Genomic DNA, 21,951 nt, shown 5'->3' with positions numbered 1-21,951 from the left:
ATCAAAACAAAAAGATATAAAATCTTTTATCCAAGGAATTTAATAAAAACATCAAATAAAGAGCAGGAAAAGGGAAAGAGGGACAGCAATTCCTGTATTTACATTATATTAAGAATAAATTTAATCAAATAAAACATCTCAGATTTTCAGGAATTCTTTCCCAAAGAGGGGTTTTTCCCAGGAAAGATGGAAGCAGAGGGAAAAAAATCAATTTTATTTGGGAAAGAGCTCGCCCAAAGCCTGGAATTTCCCCCAAATCATCATCAGCAGCTCATTAACAGCATTAATTAGCACAGAGCTCATTAATTTTAGCAGTGAATCTTAATTAAGCAGCCATCAAACTCCATGGGAATTCCCACTGCTCCGTCCAACAGCTTAAATTCCCAAAAAAACTTCCCAATTGTTTGATTTTTGACCAAAATCTGATATTTTAAAGCCATAATCTCCCATTCCCAGTGCAGATGTCAACCAAACAATGTCATTTTATATTAATTTAATCTTAATTAATGTTATTTTATTTTAAAATTTAATTCCAAAGAGTTTTTCTGTAACATTTCAAATAAATTCTTCCCCACAGCTCCCTGAAAAATATTCCACTGAATTCCCAACAACTCTTCAGGAAGATGAGAAAAACACTGGAATTGAGTGTGGATATTCCCAGGAGGTCAAACATTCCTTGGAACCACCAAAATTCCCAAAATCCAAGTTTTATTTGGGATTCCCTGCATCAGCAGCTGAGGGAAACAAATATTTAAGGAGCCTCCCAAACGGAATTGGGTGTGGAGGACAAACATTCCTTGGAATTTCCATTCCCTTCCCAAAATCCAACATTTATTTGGGATTCCCTGGATCAGCAGCTGAGAGGGCAATTCCCAGGAGATCAAACATTCCCTGGAACCACCAAAATTCCAAAAATTCGACTTTTATTTGGGATTCCCTGCATCAGCAGGTGTGAGGGCAAGAAGGGAATAAATGTAAGGAATTTCCCAAATGGAATTGGGTGTGGAGGACAAACATTCCCTGGAACCACCAAAATTCCCAAAATCCAAATTTTATTTGGGATTCTCTGGATCAGCAGTTGTGAGGGCAATTCCCAGGAGATCAAACATTCCTTGGAACCATGAGAATTCCCAAAATCCAAATTTTATTGGATCAGCAGCTGAGATTTAAGGAGTCTCCCCAATGGAATTGGGTATGGAGGACAAACATTTCTTGGAATCACCACTCCCTTCCCAAAATCCAACATTTATCTGGGATCCCCTCCATCAGCAGCTGATGGAAACCAGGGAATAAATTTAAATTTCCCCAATGGAATTGGGTATGGAGGACAAACATTTCTTGGAATCACCGCTCCCTTCCCAGAATCCAACATTTATCTGGGATCCCGTGCATCAGCAGCTGATGGAAACCAGGGAACATTCCAGAATTCCAGCTGGCTTCAACCCCCCCAAAGCAAAGAGGAAAACTACCTGAATCCAGGAATTCCCACCATTTCTTCCAGCAGGAAAAGCCTCTCCAAGGCGCCGGGACGGACGGAAAATCGGGAATCCGCGACCACCAACTCCCGCTGCTCGGCTGAATCCTTTATCCCTGGGATATTTCTTTTTGGGGGGGGTTGGGAGCGGAACAGAAAGTTCTGGAAAGGGGGAGGAGGGAGCTCAGAATTCCTCGTGGACGTTGCGGGCGTAATCCATGAGCTTGCTGCCGGTGAAGTACTCGCTGTACTTGAGGATCTCCTCCAGCTCCAGGTGGTGGTTCTGGTTCTCGTCGGCCACGGCGATCATCTGCCGCGCCTCGTTCAGCGCGTTGTGCTCGTTCATGGGGTCCATGTACTCCTGGGGAAACATGGAAAATCCTCTGAGCCAACACCCACCTCCTGTCCCAGCCCAGAGGTCTTTAACAAGGGGCTCACGGTGGTTTTTTCCGGGTTTCTAGGCTGCTTCCAAAGAAATCGGGGATTTTTTGGGTCGTTCCGTGGAGTTTGGGCTGCAAATTCAACTCAGGATCAAATAATTCCAGTTAAAAATTAAGGATTATCAATTTGCAGAACCTAAATTCTGTTCTTTTTCCTGGTCTTTAGGCTGCTCCCAAAGAAATCGGGGAGTTTTTGGGTCGTTCCGTGGAGTTTGGGCTGCAAATTCAACTCAGGATCAAATAATTCCAGTTAAAAATTAATTTGCAGGACCTAAATTCTCTCATTTTTCCTGCTTCTTTGGCTGCTCCCCAAAAAATCAGGGATTTGTTGGCTCATTCTGTGAAATATTTGTGGAATTCGGGCTGCAAATTCAACTCAGGATCAAATAATTCCAGTTAAAAATTAAGGATTATCAATTTGCAGAACCTAAATTCTGTTCTTTTTCCTGGTCTTTAGGCTGCTCCCAAAGAAATCAGGGATTTTTTGGGTCATTCCGTGGAGTTTGGGCTGCAAATTCAACTCAGGATCAAATAATTCCAGTTAAAAATTAAGGATTATCAATTTGCAGAACTTAAATTCTCTCATTTTTCCTGGTCTTTAGGCTGCTCCCAAAGAAATCGGGGATTTTTTGGGTCGTTCCGTGGAGTTTGGGCTGCAAATTCAACTCAGGATCAAATAATTCCAGTTAAAAATTAATTTGCAGGACCTAAATTCTCTCATTTTTCCTGCTTCTTTGGCTGCTCCCCAAAAAATCAGGGATTTGTTGGCTCGTTCTGTGAAATATTTGTGGAATTTGGGCTGCAAATTCAACTCAGGACCAAATAATTCCAGTTAAAAATTAAGGATTATCAATTTGCAGAACCTAAATTCTATTCTTTTTCCTGGTCTTTAGGCTGTTCCCAAAGACATCTGGGATTTTTTTGGCTCATTCTGAGGAGTATTTGTGGAATTTGGGCTGCAAATTAAAGTCAAGATCAAATTCCAGTTAAAAATTAATTTGCAGGACCTAAATTCTCTCATTTTTCCTGCTTCTTTGGCTGCTCCCACAGAAATCCTGATTTTTTTTTCCTGCTCATTCCATGAAATATTTCTGGAATTTGGGCTGCAAACCACACTCAGGAAAAAATCCCTGTTAAAAATTAGGAATTATCAATTTTCAGGACCTAATTTCTCTCATTTTCCCTGCTTTCTTGGCTGTTCCCACAGACTATTTTAAAATGAAAACAACATGAAATTAACATGCAATTAACACGAAATTAAAATTCAATGGAACTATTCAATGTTTAAATGAAAAAAAGAGCTGTGAGTGAAGTGCTGATGTTTTTAAAGCTGTGGTTTGGAGTAACTGGCAGGAAAAGGACGAGGAGTCACCTCCAGCTCCTCCATGGTGACGATGCCGTCGTGGTTGGCGTCGATGACCTCCTGGAACTCCTTCCTCCTGTCCCTCACCCAGTCGTCGTCGATGTCCTGGGCCTGCTGGTTCTCCACCGTGCCCACGGGCAGGGAGATGAACTCTGACAGGGTCAGCTTCTTATCCCCGTCCTGATCTGGGGAAAACACACGCAGTTAGAACAGATTCACCTCATTTCTGTTTAAAAAAACACCAAAAAATTAAAATATATTCATTTCTTTCCCATAAAAATGGGTATTTCCTACTGATCCGTGAAAAAACCAAACCCCTTCCGATACCCACATAGAAATGGGAATCCATGGAATCCACCAGACTATTCCATGGAAAACCCTCCCTAAATCCACACCAAAAATGGAATTCCATGGATACAATGGGAATCCATGGGACTCCACCAGACTATTCCATGGAAAACCCTCCCAAAATCCACATCAAAAATGGAAATCCATGGAATCCACCAGACTAATCCATATAAAACCCTCCCTAAATCCACATAAAAAATGGGAATCCATGGAATCCACCAGACTAATCCATATAAAACCCTCCCTAAATCCCTGTCAAAAATGGGAATCCATGGAATCCACCAGACTATTCCACGGAAAACCCTCCCAAAATCCACATCAAAAATGGAAATCCATGGGACTCCACCAGACTATTCCATGGAAAAACCTCCCTAAATCCCTGTCAAAAATGGGAATCCATGGGACTCCACCAGACTATTCCATATAAAACCCTCCCTAAATCCACATCAAAAATGGGAATCCATGGAATCCACCAGACTAATCCATATAAAACCCTCCCTAAATCCCTGTCAAAAATGGGAATCCATGGAATCCACAGATACAAGTCCCAGGAAATCGCGGACGATCTCCTGCACCATGAAGTGCAGTGTGCCCCAAATGTCGAAATAAAAATGGGAATCCACGGATACAATGGGAATCCAAGGAACTCCACCTGACTATTCCATGCAAACCCCTCCCGAAATCCACATTAAAAACAGGAATCCATGGTATCCAGGGATAGAATTCCCAGACAATCCCAGCTTATCCAGATTGCGGATGATCTCCTGCACCAGGAAGTGCAGCATGCCCAAAATATCCAAATAAAAATGGGAATCCATGGACCCTCACCAGACTGTTCCCTCCCAAAATCCACATTAAAAACGGGAATCCATGGAATCCAGGGATAGAATTCCCAGACAATCCCCTTATCCAGATCACAGATGCTCTCCTGCACCATGAAGTGCAGCGTGCCCCAGATATCCAAATAAAAATGGGAATCCATGGACCCCCACCAGACCGTTCCCTCCCGAAATCCACATTAAAAACGGGAATCCATGGAATCCAGGGATAGAATTCCCAGGCATTCCCAGCTTACCGAGGTCGCGGACGATCTCCTGCACCATGAAGTGCAGCATGCCGCGGCTGTGCTCGGGGTGCAGGAAGGACAGGAACTCCTGCTCGCTCAGCAGCAGGTCCGGGGGGGGATTGTCCGCCTGGTACCAGCGATCCTTCAGGTTGTCCAGCACTTCCTGCGCTGCAACGGCACCCGCGGGGCTGGGACTGCATCCCAAACCCTGCACTGCACAGCTGGGACTGCATCCCAAACCCTGCACCCACGGGGCTGGGACTGCATCCCAAACCCTGCACCAACAGCTGGGACTGCATCCCAAACCCTGCACTGCACAGCTGGGACTGCATCCCAACCCTGCACTGCACAGCTGGGACTGCATCCCAAACCCTGCACTGCACAGCTGGGACTGCATCCCAAACCCTGCACTGCACAGCTGGGACTGCATCCCAACCCTGCACTGCACAGTTGGGACTGCATCCCAAACCCTGCACTGCACAGCTGGGACTGCATCCCAAACCCTGCACCCACGGGGCTGGGACTGCATCCAAACCCTGCACTGCACAGCTGGGACTGCATCCCAACCCTGCACTGCACAGCTGGGACTGCATCCCAAACCCTGCACTGCACAGCTGGGACTGCATCCCAAACCCTGCACCAACAGCTGGGACTGCATCCCAAACCCTGCACTGCACAGTTGGGATTGCATCCCAAACCCTGCACCAACAGCTGGGACTGCATCCCAACCCTGCACTGCACAGCTGGGACTGCATCCCAAACCCTGCACTGCACAGCTGGGACTGCATCCCAAACCCTGCACTGCACAGCTGGGACTGCATCCCAAACCCTGCACCAACAGCTGGGACTGCATCCCAACCCTGCACTGCACAGCTGGGACTGCATCCCAAACCCTGCACTGCACAGCTGGGACTGCATCCCAAACCCTGCACTGCCCAGCTGGGACTGCATCCCAACCCTGCACTGCACAGCTGGGACTGCATCCCAACCCTGCACTGCACAGCTGGGACTGCATCCCAAACCCTGCACTGCACAGTTGGGATTGCATCCCAAACCCTGCACTGCACAGCTGGGACTGCATCCCAAACCCTGCACTGCACAGCTGGGACTGCATCCCAACCCTGCACCCATGGGGCTGGGACTGCATCCCAAACCCTGCACCCATGGGGCTGGGACTGCACCCCAAACCCTGCACTGCACAGCTGGGACTGCATCCCAAACCCTGCACTGCACAGCTGGGACTGCATCCCAAACCCTGCACTGCACAGCTGGGACTGCATCCCAAACCCTGCACTGCCCAGCTGGGACTGCATCCCAAACCCTGCACTGCACAGTTGGGATTGCAGCTCATCCCAAAGGCTGCACTGCATGGTTGGGATTGCATCCCAAACTGCACCCGTGGTGTAGGGACTGCATCCCAAAGGCTGCGCCGCACAGTTGGGATTGCAGCTCATCCCAAACCCTGCACCTGCCCCCATCCGTTTTTGGGATTTGGCACAACTCATTCCAAATGCTGGAATTGCCCCAATCCACCTTTAGGATTTGGAACAATCCCTTTGTGGGGTTTCAGTCCATCCCAAATGCTGGAGCTGCCCCCATCCGTTTTTGGGATTTGGCACAATCCCTCTGCAGGATTTCAGTTCATCCCAAATCTTGGAATTGCCCCCATCCATTTTTAGGATTTGGCACAACCAATTTTTAGGATTTCAGTTGTCCCAATCCATTTTTTAGGATTTCAGTTGTCCCAATCCACTTTTAGGATTTCAATTGTACCAATTTTTAAGACTTCAACTATCACACTCCATTTTTAGGATTTAAATTGTCAAAATGTTTAGGATTTCAGTTGTCCCAATCAATTTTTAGGATTTGTCACAATCCATTTTTAGGATTTAATCTGTCACAGCCCCTTCCTTTCACGCTCTCACTTGTTTAATCAATGACATTTTTTAAGCCTAAACCCTGCAGATTTTTACCACAATATTCCACATTTTTGCTGCAAGAAAAGTTGAATTAGGGGTGTGTGAACAGAAAAATCAGCACCAAAATCCCATGGAATTCCTTCATCTCATCCCACAATCCAATTATCTGCCAATATCCATCAATTAATTAAAACCCAATTTTAGCCTGAAATCCACAGAAAGTGCCTTAAACTCCACAGCCCCAGCTGCTTTTGATTTAAAATAAAAAAACCAAAAATCACTTTTAAAGTGCTTGGAGGAGGAGAAAAAAAACCCCTGAGGAAGTGGAGGATGAATAATTTGATTTTCCTACAGAAGATTTTGGGGCTCAGGTGCAGCCTCGAGGCGCTGACTCAGCAGCTCTGGGGTTCCTGGAATCAGCCCCAGGTGATTTCCCTGCACCTTCTCAGCTCCTTTTTTCTGCATTTCAGGAGTTTTCTCAGCACTGGAAAATGTCACCGAAGCAATTTGGAAATGACTCATCCCTGCAGGGAAAGGGAAAGGTGCAGGGGGGATTTTACAGGAAACTGAAATGGTGGTTGAAGGGGAAAAACAGGAAAATTCCTCCTGAAAATTGCAGTTTTCATGGCAGGTTCCCCTTAAAAATTGCAATTTTCATGGCAGATTCTGGTCAGGAGCAATGCAGGATTTGTGTCCTCTGACTTCAGTTTTTTGGGGGGGATTTTAGAGGAAATTTAAATTTTTTTGGAAGGAGATTCCTCCTAAAAATTGCCATTTTCATGGCAGATTCTGGTCAGGAACAATGAGGGATTTGTGTCTTTTGACTTCAATTTTTTGGGGCATTTTCAAGTAAATTCAAATTTATTTCAGGGGGAAAATGGGGAGATTGCCACTAAAAATTGCCATTTTCATGGCAGATTCTGGTCAGGAGCAATGCAGGATTTGTGTCTTTTGATTTCAGTTTTTTGGGGGGGATTTTAGAGGAAATTTAAATTTTTTTTGAAGGAGAGTCCTCCTAAAAATTGCCATTTTCATGGCAGATTCTGGTCAGGAGCAATGCAGGATTTGTGTCTTTTGACTTCAATTTTCTGGGGCATTTTCAAGTAAATTCAAATTTATTTCAGGGGGAAAATGGGGAGATTGCCACTAAAAATTGCCATTTTCATGGCAGATTCTGGTCAGGAACAATGCAGGATTTGTGTCTTTTGATTTCAGTTTTTGTGGAGATTTTAGAGGAAATTCAAATTTCTTTAAGTGGGAAAATGGGGAGATTCCTCTTAAAAAATTGCCATTTTCATGGCAGATTCTGGTCAGGATGAAGAAAGGATTTCTGTCTTTTGACTTAATTTTTGGGGCTCATTTTAGAATCAATTTAAATATTTCTTTAGGGGAAAAACAAGAATGTCCCTCTAAAAAATGTCATTTTGTCACCAAATTTTAGATGGAAAAAAAGCAGATTTTTTTTTTTTATTAAAGGGGAAAGCAGGAAAATTCCTCCAAAAAAATATCTCATTTTCCCAGCACATTTTTCATTAAAAACTGCAGAATTTTGGGTTTATTATTTTGCAGAACAACCCAAACATTTCCCTCCCATTTCTATTTTCCCCCCCAGGTTTTAAGACCAAAATCCCCATCCTGCACTTACTTTCTTCATCTATTTTCAGCTCCTCGTTGTTTTTGATTTTCTCTGCAATTTCCTTTTCATTGAAGCCTTTGCTTGCCAAGAATTTAATTTTATATTCGTCCCAAGAAACGTGACCTGGAATTGAGAACATTTCGAGCTGAAATGATCAATTTTGGATTTAATTCTTTCCAATTTGAAGTGTTTTTAGTCCAACACCACAAGCCCACACTGAATTTTAGGAATGACAACATAAAAGCTGTCACCTGATTTGTTTTTGGGGGTTTTTTTAGCCATAAAATTTGGTGAAAAATTCAATTTATTCATTTTTAAAATTTCTTTATGAAACAAAGAGCTGCCTGCAGCACATCCTTTCCCACAAAAATCCAAATTTGGGATTCCAGACCTAAATTTGATCCCAACAATAAATTCTAGATCCCAGAAGTGACTTAAAAAGAGATTTTTGAGTGGAAAAACAGTGATTTTACCATCCCCATCAGGATCCACAGCTCTGAAGTGCATTTTGTTCTCCTCCACGGCCTCCTGGAAATGTTCATCTGTTTTCTCCATGATCCAACGTTGCATCTCCTTGGCACTGATTTTTTTATCATTATTTATATCCACCCTAGGGAGGAAAAATAAACAGGATTTCAATTCAGAGCTCAGCAGGGAAAGGTCTGGTTGGGTTTTAGTTTATAAATTGTTTTGTTCAGCAAAAAATTCACAGAAAAATGAAAATTTTTGATTCTCTGTGGGAAACAAGTGGCAGTTCAGCCTTTAGTTCAGAATTAAATGTCAACAATTTAATTAATTTAAACAATATTTCGGTTATTACTCAGTGAAAAATATTTTTTTCTGGAATTAAATCATGTTTTTGAGGGAGTTTTTCCCACAAATCATTTCTGATGGAATTTTGGATCCCTCCAAATTCAGAATTTTCTTCCATTCCTTGAATTCTCTCTCCATTTCTCTTTCCAAACCCTTTTATTTTCAAAGTTAATTGAATTGTTATTTTTGAACACATTTGAACATTGCACATCTATTTGTTGTCCATCAGTTTTCTGGAATTTCTTGGATTCAGAGCTGCAGAATTCAATTTTCCCTGATCAAAATTACCAGGAAAATCCAATCTGATCAATCCTTACTTCATTAAGAAATTAAATCAATAATTACCAGTTCAAAACCAAAAATAAATCAAAATTTCTGCCACTTTGAAGGTTTTGGTTTTTTTAACATGAAATACACATTCAAAATAACACCAAAAAAATCAGATTTGATTTTGCTACCATTTCTAATTCTATTTAAAGCATCTCCAACCCACTCTTTGGAATTCAAAATGTCACTAAAAATCAGATTTGATTTGGTGACCATTTCAAATTCTATTTAAAGCATCAAAACCACTCTTTTCAAAAAAAACCCAAATTCAAACCAGAGTTCAGAGGGCCCAGTCTGACTCTGCCTTTATCTGCTGCCATCACTGACTTGTTTTGATTGAAACTCGAATTATTCAAGATGTGATCTGCCTTGAAATGGCAACTCAATGTGAAAAAAGAGAGAAACAACCCCAAAAAATGCAGATTTAGGGAGTTTCAATTTCACAACTTCTACCGGGGAGATGCTTTTATCATTTCTTTATTATTTATTATTTATTCAATCATTACTTTAATGAAATTCTATTTATTCATGCAAGCTGGCACCAAATGAAGCTCTGAAAGTTGGTCCCCCTTGTGGTGTTAATTGGAGGTGATTTCATTAAAAGTGCAAATAAAGCCAACTGTGCCCCCTGCTGTCTGAGAGTGCTGAAACAAAGCCAAACAGGGGGAATTTGAAAATATTAATGAAAAACTCCAAGTTTGAAAGATCCACATTCCCAATTTAGAAATATGAATTAAAATACCCAATTTTTAAAGCATTTAATTCAACAATTCATCCTGTGGTCTTTAATATAGCTACAGCACCCACTGGGAGATGGGAGCCCAGGGGGAGGAGCCAGGCATTGCTACCTGGGTAGAATCTGAGATTTCAAACATTCCTGCCTGGATAGAATCTGAGATTCTGGAACATTCCTGCCCAGGTACAATCCGAGATTTCAAACATTCCTGCCTGGATAAAATCTGAGATTTCAAACATTCCTGCCTGGGTACAATCTGAGATTTCAAACATTCCTGCCTGGGTACAATCTGAGATTCTGGAACATTCCTGCCCGGGTACAATCTGAGATTTCAAACATTCCTGCCTGGGTACAATCTGAGATTTCAAACATTCCTGCCTGGGTACAATCTGAGATTTCAAACATTCCTGCCCGGGTACAATCTGAGATTTCAAACATTCCTGCCCGGATACAATCTGAGATTTCAAACATTCCTGCCTGGGTACAATCTGAGATTCTGGAACATTCCTGCCTGGATACAATCTGAGATTTCAAACATTCCTGCCTGGATAGAATCTGAGATTTCCAACATTCCTGCCTGGATACAATCTGAGATTCTGGAACATTCCTGCCTGGATACAATCTGAGATTTCAAACATTCCTGCCCGGGTACAATCTGAGATCTCAAACATTCCTGCCTGGGTACAATCTGAGATCTCAAACATTCCTGCCTGGGTACAATCTGAGATCTCAAACATTCCTCCCTGGGTACAATCTGAGATTTCAAACATTCCTGCCTGGATACAATCTGAGATTTCAGACATTCCTCCCTGGGTACAATCTGAGATTTCAAACATTCCTGCCCGGGTACAATCTGAGATTTCAAACATTCCTGCCTGGATACAATCTGAGATTTCAAACATTCCTGCCTGGATACAATCTGAGATTTCAAACATTCCTGCCTGGGTACAATCTTAGATCTCAAACATTCCTGCCCGGATACAATCTGAGATTTCAAACATTCCTGCCTGGGTACAATCTTAGATCTCAAACATTCCTGCCTGGGTACAAGCTGAGATTCTGGAACACCAGCACGGCTTCCCCACTGGATTCCCAGAGGAGCAGCAGCTGCCTCTTCCCCTGGATCTCCAGAGGGAGACTGCACCCTTCTCCAGGATCCCTGCCCAGCAGAACCAGCCCTGGCCCTGCAGGAGGGCTGAACCCCAATTCCAGTGGCACTGCTGCCAGCACCCACAGGTGTCAGGCTGGGCTCTGGCAGGGTTGGTTTGGTTCACTGCAGTGTTCATTTTACCCTTTTATTTTCTTCCCTGTTAAAGAACTGTTATTGCTGCTCCCATAATTATTGTGGCCTGAGAGCCCCTTAATTTAAAATTTACAGCAATTTGAGGGGGGGTTCATTTTCCCCATTTCAGGGGACACTCTGGCCCTCCTCAGCAGGCAGGGGTTCATTTCTCCATTTCAGGGGAGACTCCTGCCCTCCTCAGCAGGTGGGGGTTCATTTCCCCATTTCAGGGAAGCTCCTGCCCTCCTCAGCAGGCAGGGGTTCATTTCTCCATTTCAGGGGAGACTCCTGCCCTCCTCAGCAGGCAGGGGTTCATTTCCCCATTTCAGGGAAGCTCCTGCCCTCCTCAGCAGGCAGGGGTTCATTTTCCCCATTTCAGGGAGGCTCCTGCCCTCCTCAGCAGGCAGGGGTTCATTTCCCCATTTCAGGGAAGCTCCTGCCCTCCTCAGCAGGCAGGGGTTCATTTCCCCATTTCAGGGAGGCTCCTGCCCTCCTCAGCAGGCAGGGGTTCATTTCCCCATTTCAGGGGACACTCCTGCCCTCCACAGCAGGCAGGGGTTCATTTCCCCATTTCAGGGGAGACTCCTGCCCTCCTCAGCAGGCAGGGGTTCATTTCCCCATTTCAGGGGGACTCCTGCCCTCCTCAGCAGGCAGGGGTTCATTTCCCCATTTCAGGGAAGCTCCTGCCCTCCTCAGCAGGTGGGGGTTCATTTCCCCATTTCAGGGGAGACTCCTGCCCTCCTCCTGTCCTTCCAAACCCAGACATAAAGCAACAAAGGAGCCTTGAAATGCACCTGACCCAAGACAAACACACCCAGACTCACTTGGAGAAGATGCCCACCAGCTTCCTCCTGTTCCTGCGGGGCTGGGAGTCCTCCTCGAACTCCTCGCGCTCCTTGCCCAGGAACACCTCCTGGTGGAACTCCTTGTTCAGGTGCCCGTCCAGCTCCATCTTGACGCCGTTCAGGTGGTCGGGGGGCAGGATCTCGTTCTCCTCCCTGGCCTCCCCTGCCCTCTCCTTCAGCACCGAGTGGTTGGCAGGCCTGGCATAAACGTCCATCAGCAGGAAGATGAACAGGAGGGACAGGTAAAGGGAGCCCAGGCTGCACAGGAAAGCTTGTCTTGACATCATTTTGGGACTTTTTTAGGGTTTTTTAGCTTTTTTATTATTGATCGGCTGCTGAAATCACTGTGGGGTCTAAAAGAAAAAAAAAGGAGAAAAAAACAATTGAACTCTGAAGCAAAAGGTCACTGTGGGTTAAATGATCTAAAAGGAAAAAAGGAGAAAAACCAAGTTAAACTCTGAAGCAAGAGATCATTAATGAACATCTAAAAATTAAAATGACCTACACAAAGTATTAATTACTTACACACATATCATTATATGTATGTAACTTATTTATATACCCATAAATAGATGTACTTTTGTATGTAATTATTTATATACACATAAATATATGTACTACTTGTATGTAATTTAAATACATACAAATATATGCACATAACTTATTTATATACATATATGCACATAACTTATTCATATACATACCTATATATGTATACCTACACATACGTTTATATGTTTACTTTAATATATATGTATATATTAAAGGGTATATATGTACAAAGGTATATAATATGTACTTGTATATACATGCAAGTGTATATATATATATATATATATATATATATATACACACATTAGTACATATATACTTGTATATATATACACACAAGAATAAATTCAGAGGACCCTACACAAAAATAGAGGAGTTTTTAATGCCAGACATTAAAAAAGCCTGTTAATTAATAAATATATGGAACTAATAGGGGCAGATCCAAGAGAAAGCGGAGCTGGAAACACCCAGGAAAGAGCGGCAGGGAGGAGCTGTCACAGAGCCATAAAATCTGACTGTCCTGTCCTGGAAGTGACCCACAGGGACCATCCCGCCCAGTTGCAGGGAAAAATAATCCCAAATCCAACAGAGAGCGCACCAAGGAACGCAAACCCCTCAGAGCCCTCAAAACCGCTCAGAGCCCCCGGAACCCCTCGGAGCCCTTCACGATCCCCGCGGGGCTGCGGGAGGAGCCGCCCGCACTCACCGGGAGCCGCTGGGCAGGGAGCGGACGCTGCCCCGAGCGCCGTGCCGGCCGCGGGGAGGCTCAGCCCGGGCCCGGCCGCCGCTGAGCGCCCGCGGCCCCTGACGGCCCCTGACGGAGCGCGGCGTTGCCAGGGCGGAGGGCGGCGGGGAGGAGGCGGAAGTGTCGTCACTGCGCCGCGCGGCGGAAGGCGCGGCGGCCATCTTAGGTGAGGGCAGCCGCCATTTCCGGCAGAGAGGGGGCAAAGGGGCGTGTTCCGCATCATTATCTCGGTTGTTAACACGGGGAATCTCCTACTGCTTCCTGGCTCTGTGTGTGTGGCTGATTTCATTGAATTATGGAATGTTTGAGTTGGAAGGGACCTTAAAGAGCATCTAAGGCAAACCCCTGGCCCAGCTGTGACTGCCCATCCCTAGAATTGCTTAAGGCTAGGTTGGACATTGAGGCTTGGAGCGACCAGGGATAGTGGAAGGTGTCCCTGCCAATGGCGGGGGGTGGCTCTGCATGGCCTTTGAGCCCATCCCAACCTTTTACCCTGCCATGATTCCATGAACAAGGCGCGGCCACGGCACAGCGCCCAAACCCCAGATGGCTCCTCCTCGGAGTAACGTGCCCTACTCAAAGATGGCGGCCACCGCGTCAGGCGCTGCGGCCTCCGCCCTTCCTCCCGCCCCTTGCCCCGGTGCGAGAACCGCCGGAGCCGCGGAAGGAGCAGGGACGGGACCGCCGCTTCCCGAGGAGAACGCGGAACGCGGAAGAGCCATGAAACCACCGCAGCCCCGCACCGGCGTGCGGTGACTGCTCCCGCAGAAAGCTTGTCCCCTCCCGGCGGCCGTTCCCGCCTAAACGGGGTGGGCGTGGCGGCGGCGCCGGCCGTGAGGGGCCCCGCGACCATGAAGGCGCTGCGGCGGCTGAGCCGGCACCGCACCGCGCTGGGGCTCGGCGGGCTCTCGCTCTGCGCCGCCGTCCTGCTCTACCTCGCCAAGTGCACCTCCGAGGGGCTGCGCCCGCTGCCCGCGCCCCCCGCGCTCCCTCACAGCCAGCCCGGCCGGGGGGCCCGCGCCGCGCCCCCGCCCGGCCCTGAGGGCAGCGCCTTCGTGGCCGTGGTGGTGATGAGCGGCCCCAAGTACAGCGAGCGGCGCAGCATCATCCGCAGCACCTGGATGGCGGCGGCGCGGCAGGCGCCTCACGGCCACGTCTGGAGCCGCTTCGTGGTGGGCACGGCGGGGCTGAGCGCCGAGGAGCTGCGGAGCCTGGAGCTGGAGCAGAGCCGCCACCGCGACCTGCTGCTGCTGCCCGAGCTGCGCGACTCCTACGAGAACCTCACGGCCAAGGTGCTGGCGACCTACGTGTGGCTGGACGCGCACCTGGACTTCCAGTTCGCCCTCAAGGCGGACGACGACACCTTCGTGCGCTTGGACGTGCTGGTGGAGGAGCTGAGGGCCAAGGAGCCGCGGCGCCTCTACTGGGGCTTCTTCTCGGGCCGCGGGCGGGTGAAATCCGGGGGGAAGTGGAAGGAGAGCGCCTGGCTGCTGTGCGATTATTACCTGCCCTACGCGCTGGGCGGCGGCTACGTGATCTCCGCCGACCTGGTGCGCTACCTGCGCCTCAGCAGGGACTACCTGAACCTGTGGCAGAGCGAGGACGTGTCCCTGGGGGTGTGGCTGGCGCCCATCGACGTGAAGAGAGTGCACGACCCCCGCTTCGACACCGAGTACAAATCGCGCGGCTGCAGCAACAAATACATCGTGACTCACAAGCAGAGCATCGAGGACATGCTGGAGAAGCACCAGACGCTGGCCAAGGAAGGGAAGCTCTGTAAGGAGGAGGTGAAACTCAGGCTTTCCTACATGTACGACTGGGGAGTGCCTCCCTCGCAGTGCTGCCAGAGGAAGGACGGCATCCCCTGAAAGCCTCGGGAAGGAGCCTCGGGATGGTGGACTCTGGTTGCTGTTACACGGGGAGAATCCCATGAAAATGGAATTCTTGCCTCAGTTTCTCCCTCAGAACATTGGGCCCAAGGCTTTGGGATGCAGGCATGGCTGGATGTAGGGAAGAGCAGAATCCTGGAATCTCCCACTCCATACCCAAGGACAGACTTCCCAAATCCCAGTCTGATGGCATAGATCCATAATTCCAGCAGAACTGAGTGGGAAGAGCTGCTCAAATGGAATTTTGGCCTCAGTTTCTCCCTCAGAACATTGGGAACAAATGATTCCCCTCAGGCTTTGGGATGCAGGCCTGGCTGATTTAGGGAAGAGCAGTTAATTGGAGTCAGGGGTTAATTGTTCTTAAAAAGATTTTGCACGACTCATTCTGTCACCCTGACACTCCCTGAGAGCTGCTGACGTGGCGTGGTTAGAGATGTTAAAAAATAAAATAAAACAGGTGCCAGAAAGCACAGCAAAAGGTCAAATGCCAGGACTGAAGGCAAATAAAAGGTGTCAAAACACAAAAAGTAGAGAGAAGGGGGGGAGAGAACTGCAATGAAAAGTTGGAGCAGATTCTGAGGGTGATTGGCTGAAGGTCATGCTGAGTTTTGATGCTGATAAGACTAAAGTGAGGCTGCTGTTTATTCCTTGGCAAGGAAATGCCAGCTTGGCACGGAGGGAAGAGCCCAAACTGGGAGCAGGTGATTGCAGAGGGTGGGAGCAGGGATCAGCTTTTCCTGGGATGGCTGCAGGGAGAGCATTTGGCAGAGAATGGAATCATTCCCTCTGCTCCTCTGTCTTGTTTTGCTCTCTGAAAGGCAATGGGCATAAATCACCTGGCAGTTCCAAAGGGAGGTGCCTGACTTTTGGCAGAAATTAAATTTGTTCTTATTTTGGGAGAGGATTTTTTGGCTTTGCCAAGCCTCCAGGTGGTGTTTTGAGCTCATTTCCCTCCAACACTCACTCAAGAACGCCCTGGCTGCTCCAAATTTAGATTTATTTTTAATACAAATGAGCAGAAATTGATCAGTGGCAGTTCAAAAACCATTTGCCCAAAGGTGGGGGTTTAAGGTATAAAAGTGAAATTTGGATATTCAAAAGAAAAAATATTTCCCCCCACCCCAAAAATTCAACTTGGAAAACTTTTCTTTCTCTTTTCAGCCCACCAAAAAACAAAAATCACATTTAGGTGCTCAGAGGTGGGGGAATTCCCTCCTCCTCTCCAGAAATTCCTTGTGGAGGAACTAAAAGTGAATTAATTCTCAGTGACAAGTCCAAAATTTGGGATTTCCCCTCAGTGCTGCCTCCACCAAAACAGGCAGAGCTCCCACAGGACTCAGACGTGATTCCTTCATCTCCAGACCTGGAATTCCAAAGAATTCCAACATTTTCCAGTGGCAGCTGCTCCAGAACCTTCCCAGTCCCTGTGCCAGCTGCAGCTCTGGCAGCGTGAGCAGTTTTTACTTTGGAAATGTAAAATTTCTTTTTTGAAATGTCTTCTTGGTGATTTTTTTTTTTTTTGTATTTTGGTGTTTGTTGCACTCTGCACTTTCATTCCCATTCCCTCCTTCCCAACTCTGGCTGGAAGAGACAAATGGCACAGAAAAAAATTGAAAATTTAAAAAAGTGCCAATTTCTTTTTGCTTAGCAAAGTTAGGAATTAGGAATACCAAAGGGATCAGTTACATTGGAATTTTATTTTTTTGTTATTCTTGTTTTAATTAATTAATTATTGAAGATCAAATATCTTCAGAAGGTTTTTTTATTTTGAAATTTCAAGGCTTTTTTTTTTTTACTAAAACAAAACTAAAATCCTACCAAAAACTCAATTATTTTAGAATGTTGAACTCAATCATTATCGATATTATTCTAATAATTATAATTATTATTAGAATGCATGCATAGGGATTACCAGGGAGTGGTTTTTCCCAAAATATCCTATTCCAAAGCAGGAATTTTCCAAGATGTCAGCAACTTCCAGGTTTTTAAACATCCATTTGCCATCTGAGGTTCATCAGTGTTGTCTGTATCGTGATCAATTACCTGTAATGTGAATATTTATTTCTAATTATATTTATTTCTAATTCTTGCCAGTGTATTCTCTTTATTTCCCCACAAAAATTACCAATAAATCCATTTATCCCCATCATCACTTCCATTTTCCCATTATTTTATCCCACTCAGCCTTTTTTTCCCAGGAAAATACCAAATAAATCCATTTATTCCCAGAATAACATCAATTTTCCCATTATTTTATCCACCTTCCCCCTTTATTTTCCCACCTGGGAAGCAAAATCAGGTGAGGATGAGGCCAAATTATTTTAAAAGGAATTTTTTCCCCCCTTGATTTCCTTGGAATCTTCAATCCCCAGCATTCCAATATTTTTAAAATCAATTTTCCTCCAAATCCAAACATTCCACCCTCAAACAAAGAACTAAAACTTCCCTCAAAAATGAAAATAATCCGATTTTTTTTGCCATAAATAACTGGGGATGACTTTGGGGTTTTGCTGTTGAAGCAAAGGGATCCTTTTGGATTTATTCCCAGATTTTCCTGCCTGTCCCAGGCCGTCGCTAGGTGTCACTCCAAGCCTTTGGAAGTGTGAATTCCTTAAAAAAAATGGGAATTTAACCGTCCCAAACCAGATGTTTGTGACTAAAATCGGGCGGTGTTCTCTGATTTTCACATAAAATCACTGGGCTGAAAGGGAAAGGAGATTTCCAATTAAAAGTGGAATGATGAGGGAATTTCTGAGGATGGATTCACTGTGTTTTTCCATGGAATCCATGGAAAATTGGTGTGGAAACCTAAAGAGAAACCTTTGGAAAAGCCCCTAAAATACAGGGGAAGAAATTAATACAATTATTAAAATTTAATTAAAATAATTAAAACATTCCTGGATTTTTTTTTAATGGAACAACTCAGCCCAAAATCCCAGTCCCTGTGTTTAATCAGGAATTTTTGGGATTTCCTCAGCTGAAAATTCCATGGATTTGAGCTGGGAAATTTCATTTTCCAAAGGATTTTAATTCCCAAACCTGTCCATGTGGGACCTCAGCTCTATTTTTTTTTTTTTTTTTTTTTTTTGGGATTATTAAAAACTCTGCAGGAATTAAAAATTCTTATTAAAAATTATTAAAATTTACTCACACTCCAGGAGTTTCCCAGGGGACTTTTTCTGGGATTGGGAACTGATTCCTCTTTTCATCAGGAAAATTCACCTGGGTGAGGTGCTGGAATTTAGGGGAAAATTCGAATTTTGTTCCACATTTGTGGAACAGCTCCTCATGGAAAAACGTGGAAAAAAGTGGGAAAAGTGGAAAAATATGGAAAAATCTGGACACTGCTCCAGGTTTTGAGGAAAACTCAGAAATCCATGATCCCACAGATCCCAAGAGCTCTGGGGGTGCCAAGGCCACCACCAAATGTCCCCAAAAAGGTGGGAATGAGGCTGAAGAACCTCTGATCATGGAAAAAAATGAGGAAAAATCTGGACACTGCTCCAAAATATGGGGAAAACTCAGAAATCCACCATCCCACAGATCCCAAGAGCTCTGGGGGTGCCAAGGAATGTCCAGGAAGGTGGGAATGAGGCTGAAGAACCTCTGATCATGGAAAAAAACGAGGAAAAATCCGGATACTGCTCCAAATTATGAGGAAAACTCAGAAATCCACCATCCCACAGATCCCAAGAGCTCTGGGGGTGCCAGAGCCACCACCAAATGTCCCCAAAAAGTTGGGAATGAGGCTGAAGAACCTCTGATCATGGAAAAAATGAGGAAAAATCCAGATACTGCTCCAAGTTTTGAGGAAAACTCAGAAATCCACCATCCCACAGATCCCAAAGAGCTCTGGGGGTGCCAAGGAATGTCCCCAAAAAGGTGGGAATGAGGCTGAAGAACCTCTGATCATGGAAAAAAATGAGGAAAAATCCGGATACTGCTCCAAATTATGAGGAAAACTCAGAAATCCACGATCCCACAGATCCCAAGAGCTCTGGGGGGTGCCAAGGAATGTCCAGGAAGGTGGGAATGAGGCTGAAGAACCTCCGATCATGGAAAAAAAAGAGGAAAAATCCGGATACTGCTCCAAATTATGAGGAAAACTCAGAAATCCACAATCTCACAGATCCCAAAGAGCTCTGGGGGTGCCAAAGCCACCACCAAATGTCCCCAAAAAGTTGGGAATGAGGCTGAAGAACCTCTAATCATGGAAAAAATGAGGAAAAATCCAGATATTGCTCCAAATTATGAAGAAAACTCAGAAATCCACCATCCCACAGATCCCAAGAGCTCTGGGGGTGCCAAGGAATGTCCAGGAAGGTGGGAATGAGGCTGAAGAACCTCTGATCATGGAAAAAAAAAGAGGAAAAATCTGGATATTGCTCCAAATTATGAGGAAAACTCAGAAATCCACCATCCCACAGATCCCAAAGAGCTCTGGGGGTGCCAAAGCCACCACCAAATGTCCCCAAAAGTCGGGAATGAGGCTGAAGAACCTCTGATCATGGAAAAAATGAGGAAAAATCCGGATACTGCTCCAAATTATGAGGAAAACTCAGAAATCCACGATCCCACAGATCCCAAGAGCTCTGGGGGTGCCAAGGAATGTCCCCAAAAAGGTGGGAATGAGGCTGAAGAACCTCTGCTCATGGAGAAAATGAGGAAAAATCTGGATATTGCTCCAAATTATGAGGAAAACTCAGAAATCCACCATCCCACAGATCCCAAGAGCTCTGGGGGTGCCAAGGAATTGTCCAGGAAGGTGGGAATGAGGCTGAAGAACCTCTGCTCATGGAAAAAAAAGAGGAAAAATCCGGATTCTGCTCCAAATTATGAGGAAAACTCAGAAATCCATGATCCCACAGATCCCAAGAGCTCTGGGGGTGCCAAGGAATGTCCAGGAAGGTGGGAATGAGGCTGAAGAACCTCTAATCATGGAAAAAATGAGGAAAAATCCAGATATTGCTCCAAATTATGAAGAAAACTCAGAAATCCACCATCCCACAGATCCCAAGAGCTCTGGGGGTGCTAAGGAATTGTCCAGGAAGGTGGGAATGAGGCTGAAGAACCTCTGATCATGGAAAAAAATGAGGAAAAATCTGGATACTGCTCCAAATTATGAGGAAAACTCAGAAATCCACCATCCCACAGATCCCAAGAGCTCTGGGGGTGCCAAGGCCACCACCAAATGTCCCCAAAAAGTTGGGAATGAGGCTGAAGAACCTCTAATCATGGAAAAAAATGAGGAAAAATCTGGATACTGCTCCAAGTTTTGAGGAAAACTCAGAAATCCACCATCCCACAGATCCCAAGAACTCTGGGGGTGCCAAGGAATGTCCAGGAAAGTGGGAATGAGGCTGAAGAACCTCTGATCATGGAAAAAAAGAGGAAAAATCCGGATACTGCTCCAAATTATGAGGAAAACTCAGAAATCCACAATCCCACAGATCCCAAGAGCTCTGGGGGTGCCAAGGAATGTCCCCAAAAAGGTGGGAATGAGGCTGAAGAACCTCTAATCATGGAAAAAATGAGGAAAAATCCAGATACTGCTCCAAATTATGAGGAAAACTCAGAAATCCACCATCCCACAGATCCCAAAGAGCTCTGGGGGTGCCAAGGAATGTCCCCAAAAAGTTGGGAATGAGGCTGAAGAACCTCTGATCATGGAAAAAAAAGAGGAAAAATCTGGATATTGCTCCAAATTATGAGGAAAACTCAGAAATCCACCATCCCACAGATCCCAAGAGCTCTGGAGGTGCCAAGGAATGTCCAGGAAGGTGGGAATGAGGCTGAAGAACCTCTGATCATGGAAAAAAAGAGGAAAAATCTGGATACTGCTCCAAATTATGGAGGAAAACTCAGAAATCCACGATCCCACAGATCCCAAGAGCTCTGGGGGTGCTAAGGAATGTCCCCAAAAAGGTGGGAATGAGGCTGAAGAACCTCTGATCATGGAAAAAAAAGAGGAAAAATCTGGATACTGCTCCAAATTATGAGGAAAACTCAGAAATCCACCATCCCACAGATCCCAAGAGCTCTGGGGGTGCCAAGGCCACCACCAAATGTCCCCAAAAAGGTGGGAATGAGGCTGAAGAACCTCTGATCATGGAAAATATGAGGAAAAATCCGGATACTGCTCCAAATTATGAGGAAAACTCAGAAATCCACCATCCCACAGATCCCAAGAACTCTGGGTGTGCCAAGGAATGTCCAGGAAGGTGGGAATGAGGCTGAAGAACCTCTAATCATGGAAAAAAATGAGGAAAAATCTGGATACTGCTCCAAGTTTTGAGGAAAACTCAGAAATCCACCATCCCACAGATCCCAAGAGCTCTGGGGGGTGCCAAGGAATGTCCAGGAAGGTGGGAATGAGGCTGAAGAACCTCTGATCATGGAAAAAATGAGGAAAAATCTGGATACTGCTCCAAATTATGAGGAAAACTTAGAAATCCACGATCCCACAGATCCCAAGAGCTCTGGGAGTGCCAAGGAATGTCCCCAAAAAGGTGGGAA

At 45.5% G+C, this 21,951-nt stretch overlaps 2 protein-coding genes across 5 annotated transcripts; one reads left to right on the top strand and one right to left on the bottom strand.

Annotated features, from left to right (window-relative positions):
• Positions 1 to 22: 22 nt before the first annotated feature.
• On the bottom strand, positions 23 to 15,012 carry SDF4 (stromal cell derived factor 4). Of its 4 annotated transcripts, none has more exons than XM_059866856.1 (7): positions 14,872 to 15,012; positions 12,229 to 12,602; positions 8,720 to 8,856; positions 8,256 to 8,369; positions 4,701 to 4,859; positions 3,287 to 3,462; positions 23 to 1,835 (listed from the first exon to the last, which is right to left on the bottom strand). In XM_059866856.1, exons 2-7 carry the CDS (start codon positions 12,534 to 12,536, stop codon positions 1,659 to 1,661), a joined length of 1,071 nt encoding a protein of 356 aa, XP_059722839.1. In that variant the 5' UTR covers positions 12,537 to 12,602; positions 14,872 to 15,012; the 3' UTR covers positions 23 to 1,658. The 4 variants fall into 4 exon arrangements, with proteins under 4 accessions (XP_059722839.1, XP_059722841.1, XP_059722840.1 ...); XM_059866858.1 differs by having other exon boundaries at positions 14,854 to 14,994; XM_059866857.1 differs by lacking the exon at positions 14,872 to 15,012 and adding an exon at positions 13,508 to 13,656.
• Positions 14,175 to 17,524, top strand: B3GALT6 (beta-1,3-galactosyltransferase 6). Its single transcript, XM_059866860.1, has one exon. It carries the CDS (start codon positions 14,398 to 14,400, stop codon positions 15,412 to 15,414), a length of 1,017 nt encoding a protein of 338 aa, XP_059722843.1. The 5' UTR covers positions 14,175 to 14,397; the 3' UTR covers positions 15,415 to 17,524.
• Positions 17,525 to 21,951: the final 4,427 nt, after the last annotated feature.

The sequence above is a fragment of the Haemorhous mexicanus genome, chromosome 23, assembly GCF_027477595.1.
Source record: "Haemorhous mexicanus isolate bHaeMex1 chromosome 23, bHaeMex1.pri, whole genome shotgun sequence".
Taxonomy (NCBI): domain Eukaryota; kingdom Metazoa; phylum Chordata; class Aves; order Passeriformes; family Fringillidae; genus Haemorhous; species Haemorhous mexicanus.
This window is presented reverse-complemented; position numbering and strand designations above follow the sequence as displayed.